The sequence below is a fragment of the Rhinichthys klamathensis genome, unplaced genomic scaffold (genome assembly GCF_029890125.1).
Source record: "Rhinichthys klamathensis goyatoka isolate OS25496 unplaced genomic scaffold, OSU_Roscu_1.1 h1tg000109l_1, whole genome shotgun sequence".
In the NCBI taxonomy this organism is placed as follows: Eukaryota; Metazoa; Chordata; class Actinopteri; order Cypriniformes; family Leuciscidae; genus Rhinichthys; species Rhinichthys klamathensis.
The window spans coordinates 1,684,139-1,691,221 of record NW_026606647.1 but is presented as its reverse complement, the minus strand read 5'-3'; the positions used below and the strand labels follow the sequence as shown (position 1 = coordinate 1,691,221).

Here is a 7,083-nt window from a genome sequence, read left to right as displayed (position 1 = left end):
TCCATTTATTTATTTATTTAGTATAATGCACAATCTGCTGGTTATTATTGCAAAATAAACCCCCTTCAGGATTATACAACATGATCACCTTGACAGGGTTTGATTTGCAACAATGACCGATTGACTGCAGGCTACATGTAGGACTGTTTATTGTAATTTATAAGGAGTGATGCATTTATTGCCTGATGGTCTTACAGGTCATTGTCTGAAATATTGATACTCACAGCCCCATCTTTTCTGTGTATAACTTCATATTTTAGTTAACGGTTATTATAAATGGGACACAAATACAAACATGCTGATACCTCTCTGAGGAAAATGATACCTTGAGCTAAATACATTGGCTTCAGAGAATGTAAGTGTAAACGAAACGCCCAGTGTGTGAGAGTGTGTGTGAGTGTGTGTGTTTGTGTGTGTGCCCAGGGAGGGGTGCATATGGAACTGATTGGATTGGTTGAGGGAGTGAATTCGACAATAGGAGGAGTCACATACGACGCTCGGGCGCTATTCTGTTCTTTGCTTTGCCGCTGAGATTCTAATGCAACGGAGCCCAATTACACTCAGATTATGCCATCTCAACTCTTCCTATCAGAGCATGCGGACCTGAGGACCACATAAACGGCATGGGCACAGACACAACGCCGCATCGTTCATACCCAAAGCACTTCTTGTAGATAGGAATTGTATTTTCTTCAGTCACTTCAGATGGCAGATCTTGAGCAAGGAGGAGCAGCCTCTCCCCGAGCCCAGCAGCTCATCTGAACGCGAGGGATCGGATCTGAGATAGCGCAGGTGTGCCCGGGGTGCTTTCAGCTGCTTCTTTCTGAAGGGGAAAGTATCAGGATTTACCAGCCGATGTAACATTGAAGGACACTTCTGAGAGTAACTGGTGAGGAAAAAGGGGAAAAGCTGCAAACTGTGACAGTAGCTCGCGCGCCAGCTCAACATATCACTGGATTCTACATTTATACCTCAAGAAAAATGTCATCTCAGACGAGGATTAAGAAAGACAAGGAGATCATTGCGGAGTATGAAACGCAAGTGAAAGGTATGTAGGCATCGATCTGAGGAGTTTAGATGAACATTATTTCACATGGCCTGCAGCGAGATACTTGGATGTTTACTGATCCGATTCATAACCTGCTTCTCTAAATAAACAAAGATTAGGCTACTTTGTTTAGCCCGATTGTGTAAAAATCAAGCTGTTTTTACATTGATCCCTTCAAATTAGCACAGCTATTTTTGTTACTAGAGTTAGTATCATCCATGTTTTCAATTTAGTAGCCTATCTAGTATTTATTAAACTAGCTACTTATTAGATGCTGGTAGTCTTATTCCAGTCCTCAATCTATTCTGTAAGTTATTAGTATTTTTTTCCATTACATAGGCTATTACCAATTCTTTTTATTCTAGGCGTCACTAGTCAGATGTAACTATAGTCCATTGTTACTGGTAACACATTTGGGTCTGTGGTTCTGATATCAACTATTCACTTCCAACTAGTACTATATGTTTTCAATAGTTGTGGTGCCTATTGCATTCGTGCTAGTAATTATTCTATAATTTTGTGATTAATGTAGGCTTATTAGATATGTCCTGTTTATAACTTTCCCAATAGTTAGTAGTATCAACTTTACTAGTACAGCACTTGTTAGACACTAGAATGAATTTGGTTTGTGCTAGTAACAGTTATGATTTTTCTAATATGTAACTAAAGTAGCCATTCTGGCTAGACTCGTAAGGAGATAACTACTGAGAAAAGAAATATTACTAGCAGCAATTGGGAGAAACACTTGTGTCTCGTATTAGGATAGCAATGAAGTCCATGCAGTGGTTTGGCATTTTCTCATCAAGACTTGATTGTCATATTTTGGCTTCTTCCTGCCAGTTTTTACCCAAATGTTTGACTTGGTGTTTGTCTGGCTGAAGTTGCTGTTTTGTAGCCATCTGTCCTTTCCTCATGTCAAAAATGTGTCCAACTATAACAGCATTAGTAACTTTGATTCCGTTGACATGGGGCTTTGTGCAACCACATTCATGGTTTAATATATTCAAATGTGTTTTATTACAGTGACTCCTGTGCTGTTGCACATAAATTCCTGCTATTAATGGTCTGAACATTAAGTGTTTGTGCATTGTTTTGGTGAAAAACTAGATTTGGGTTGGGTGAGGATTTTTGTTGCTGGCTGGGTAGAATGGTGTATTGTTTTGTCCCCCTCTCTGCACAGATGGGTGGAACTTCAAGGCGACCAGTGAGCTCAGTTAATTCTTCTCCTTTGTTTACAATTTACTTTTGGCAGATTTAGTATTAAAGGGTTAGTTAACCCAAAAATGAAATTCTGCAGTAATGAAATTACTGCAGAAAAATTCTGCAGTAATTTCTCACCCTCATGTTGTTCCAACCCCGTAAGACTTTCGTTCATCTTCGAAACACAAATTAAGATGTTTTTGATGAAATCTGAGAGCTGTCTGACTCCTTCTTCTAGGCAATTTCATTCTGCCGGCCCAGAAAGGTTAGTAAAAACATCGTTAAAATAGTCCACGACTACAGTGGCTCAACCTTAAGTTTATCAAGCGACGAGAATACTTTTTGTGTGCAAAAACAAAAAAAATAACGACTTTATTCAACTATTCATTTTCTTCTGTGCGGGCCTCTGATGTGAGTTCACGAGAGTGTCACGATGCATGCGCGAGAACTGAGAAGATGACGCAGATGGGTCTCGATGTAGTGTTTAAAATGGTTCTAAAGTGTGGATTTCCTGGATGTCCGAATCGTGAGAAACCAACGAGAAAACATAAAAGTGCCTTACCAATGCCGCAAAATTAACGGTTTACGTTTCACACTTTCCCATCAAATGATCATGACTAGTTCATCTCAGGTCTCGCGCATGCGTCGTGGCGCTCTCGTGAACTCACGTCAGAGGCCCACACAGAAGAAAATTAATAGTTAAATAAAGTCGTTATTTTTGTTTGTTTTTGCGCACAAAAATTATTCTCAACGCTTGATAAACTTAAGATTGAGCCACTGTAGTCACGTGGACCATTTTAACGATGTTTTTACTAACTTTTCTGGGCCGGCAGAATGAAATTGCCTAGAAGCCTATGAAGGAGCCAGACAGCTCTCAGATTTCATCAGAAATATCTTAACTTGTGTTTCGAAGATGAACGAAAGTCTTACGGGGTTGGAACAACATGAGGGTGAGAAATTACTGCGGAATTTTCATTTTGGGTGAACTATCCCTTAAAGGGAAAGCAACAAAGACCAATACATCATTATATAATCAATGCGTATGCGAAGCCTGTGTAGAGACAAGTATTGTAGTGATCAAGTGAGTATGTTTAGATGGTGATCTGTTTTCGTGAACAAGATGCACAGATGTTATATTGTTCCCTCCTATTTTATTTACAAGAATCTTTCCACCTCAATAGAGTCCAATGTCAGTTTGACTAAATGCATCCATTCACAAAGTATTTTAACAGCTCTAGTGTGTGTAGTGTATATTTGTTGTTTGTCTGACTGAGCTTGTTTAGAATCTAACTAGGTTTGGTTTGAAAGGGCGTTCCAGAAGCAGTTCATTGATTGGCTACTCAACAATGACAGTGAAGGTTCAAAGGAGCCTATCCATTGAAATTAAAAGGATGGCTAATTTGTAAACTTCAGAGAAAGGGTGGATAATCATGGAGATTAGTCATTAATTATTAATGGTTAATAGTATTTAAATAACACTTTACCAGTTAGCATCCATTTAAAATGAGTTTCCTTATGCAGCAGAACAGCGTTTGGTATTGTTTAATTTTTTAATATTCAACATTTAAAACTGGTGAATTCCTGGGATTAAGTGTAATGTGATGCACACTGAATCTGCGGTGGAAAGTCTGTTTCTCTACTCAAGGATCCCTTCACACTAAACGCCTGTGATTCTCGCTTGAGTAGCTTTTGTTAAAAGAGAGTCTTGCCCCTCAGTGTTTGAGAAGGCCACATGGCTCTCAAGCATAGAGAGGCCCGTCCCATACTTTGGATTTACATAACTTGTGATCTATAATACTGGCACTCTCTTCTTGAACAAATGCCATTAACATTAAAATGTGGATCACCAGACCACCCCCCCTCGTCTAAAATGAAATGGTACCCAAGCATTTTGAAAATGCCCGGTTGCATAAAGCACCTTAAGTTTTTCCCTTAAGTATGATACTTAAGGGGCGATTTACCCTTACCTAAGAGGACAACTTAAGGGTGTTGCATATAATCTCTTAAACGGTTCTCTTAGGTAAGGGAAACATTTAAGTGTTTCACGACAGCGATCCTGGATTCACATTATAAAAGTCTGTTGTTGCCATAGATACGCAAAACACTAACATGTCGGAATATCACGTGTCAGTCCAGTGACGCTATCACGCAACACCGCGTTAGCTCTGAACGTGGCGGCAGTTTGTGTTGTTCACCGTCTCATGCTTTGGCATTTGTTTATGTTTTGTGAATGCACTTCTGGCTCTGTGTCTCGAAATACAGCTGAGTATATTTTCCATAGAATACCTGTTTTCTTCTGTCATGATTCCTTTTAAAACACAGAATCAGCTCGTTCTCCTGTGAATTTTTTGTCGGCCACACACTCTCCGTGCGCGCACTGACTTAACGTTGTGATAGTTTACATGCGAGTCGCGTATAATGACAGACAGACAGCCGTCTAGTTTGATAGCGATGTCAAATATTGCGCGTCGATCAAATCAGTATTCTTGCAACAATTTTTCATGGCTAAATTGGTCCAAAGGGTTCTCCCTATTCCCTATGATCTTCAGCTGGTTTCATAAATTCAGCCATGTCGTCTTATTTTTGTCCGCGTTACTCTTAAGGTTACGATTTCCAAACCTTAAGTTATACTTAGGGAAATTACCGTTAAGGGGTTTTATGCAACACTTAACGATTACTTAAGTGAAAAAACAGCATTTAAGGGAAATTCTAAGTGTTTATGACGTTTCACTTAAAAAAAACCCGTTAAGTAACACTTAAGGGTATTTTTCTGCAACACCCTTAGGTTTAAGGGAAACATAAGGGCGACTTTAAGGGAAAATTACACTTAAGGTGCTTTATGCAACCGGGCACAGAATATATATATGTGTGTGTGTATGACTTGCTTACATTAGTTGTAGTGATATCATTTTTATTAATAGTAATGATAGTAAAAAATAATACAAACACAAATAATAATAATAATTAATATTAATATTATTATGAAATATTTGTTTGATACTGTATTTGCTTTTGTAACACATTTGGTTGGGTGATCTTCAAATTCAGAAGGTCACAGACCATAGTCAGTCTTTGTCAAGAGCAAATCTGGTGGTTACACAGGGGAGATGTAGTCTGGAATAGTAATGAGCTTTATCTTCAATCTTTGGGAGTTTGAGCAGCAAACTACGAATGACACAGATTGGCTTGTTAATGGTTGACGGACCCCCATGACACAGACCCATGTTGGGGCCCTGTTAGCTGATGGAGACACTTTGATTTTCTTTAATTACAGCAAATTAACTAGAAAATTGATTGGATAAAAACACCAACAACAATATAATCTTGATGTGGTCAAAATCATGTAGCTCATTTGATACATTTCTTTGTAACAATCAGTAAAGCGTTTGGTGAATGAGATCCAAATATACATTAACACAAACTGCCCTTCTGTCTAGCACCTCTCTGTTGATGTAAACCCAAGAGAATGGTAGTGAAGTAAAACATGTGAAGTGGAGATCCAGAGACATGAGCTGGTGAAGGGCCGCATATATAATCATAATAGAACATTTCACCTACATCATGTACAAAAAGGAGGTTGGAAACGGATAAGAAACTTAAAAAAATATATATTCTGAATAATTGAAGGCACAATGAATTATGTAAGAATGAAGATTGAAATGATGAAGGGTAAAGAAAAGAAAGAAAGAGGTAGGGTGGAGAGACGAGAATGAGGAGTAATTTGCACACACATCTTTTAAAGGGGTCCTGATATGAGAAATCAAATTTGCCTTGCTCTTTTGACATAAACGAGGTCTTTGGTACCATTAGAAAATCCGGCAAATTTCATAGATTAAAACATCCTCCCTATTATAAACAAAGTTTTTTTCTAATCAAGCTTAAATTTGTTTCGACACTATATCATTTTTGATGTTTGATTATTGAATTTTATCAATGTTAATGAATAACAATTTAAATTTTAGTCCTCTAACAAAAATATCACATGCGAGTGCGAGTGATTAAATGATAACAGAAATATCATTTTTTGGAACTTGTATAACCCCAGGGGCCGCAAATGCTAACGACACACTTCAGTGTTCTTTCATGATGTCATAATGATATTTAGTCCAATTTTAGTCCTCATTAATGCATACTACAGTCAAATCACCATGTGAATAACAGAGCAGCAATCACCACATTGTCCTGATAAGTTCCATCTCTAGCGTATTAATCCAGCCAGGTAGCAATAACTCACACCGTGACACAAGATTTAAGTCTGCATTTCATTACGAGCTTCCTGAAACGGCCCTAAAGAGACCTAACCATCGTAAACCAATCACTGTGCAAAAAACTAGCATAATATGCATGCTGGTAAAATCCCCTGTTAGGGTGATAAACAATCCTTACGAGCAGCTGTGAGTAAATTAGCATAAACCCTCCCACTCCCTGCTCGTGCATCTTTTTTTCATGTGGAACCTTGCTTAATTAAACAGAAGCACCGTGCCCCTGACACATGCACATGCAAATTGCATAATTAATGTTTTGAAATTCACAGGAGCCTTTCAAGCTGTCAAGATGAGTACAGAAGAGGGTCAAATGCAAATTCAATAAATGCACTTTTTACATGTGTTCAACAATCAGATTATCTCACTCATCAAGACCAAATGAGATTACACTATTATGTGTCATAATTTCTTGGAACCAAAGAATACATTTTTGCCCCATTATGCTATTTTTAAGGTTCCTGATTTTGTTTTGGAGTTCTCCTACAATAGGTTTAAAAAAACTCTTTCTTTTTTTTCAATATATAAATTGCACATCACCTCATTTCTCAGAGAGAAAACGGTTCATTCGAA

General features: G+C 38.0%; 1 protein-coding gene across 2 annotated transcripts in view; it reads left to right on the top strand.

The window, feature by feature from the left end:
- The first annotated feature begins 493 nt into the window (after positions 1-493).
- Positions 494-7,083, top strand: part of srgap3 (SLIT-ROBO Rho GTPase activating protein 3) — a 101,505-nt gene continuing 94,915 nt past the window's right edge. Inside the window, exon 1 of one of the 2 annotated variants that reach the window (XM_056253754.1) lies at positions 494-1,048. In XM_056253754.1, the coding sequence (XP_056109729.1) occupies positions 982-1,048 (67 nt within the window). In that variant the 5' untranslated portion in view covers positions 494-981. The remainder of the gene's footprint in view (positions 1,049-7,083) is intronic. The other variant, XM_056253755.1, reaches the window with a different exon arrangement.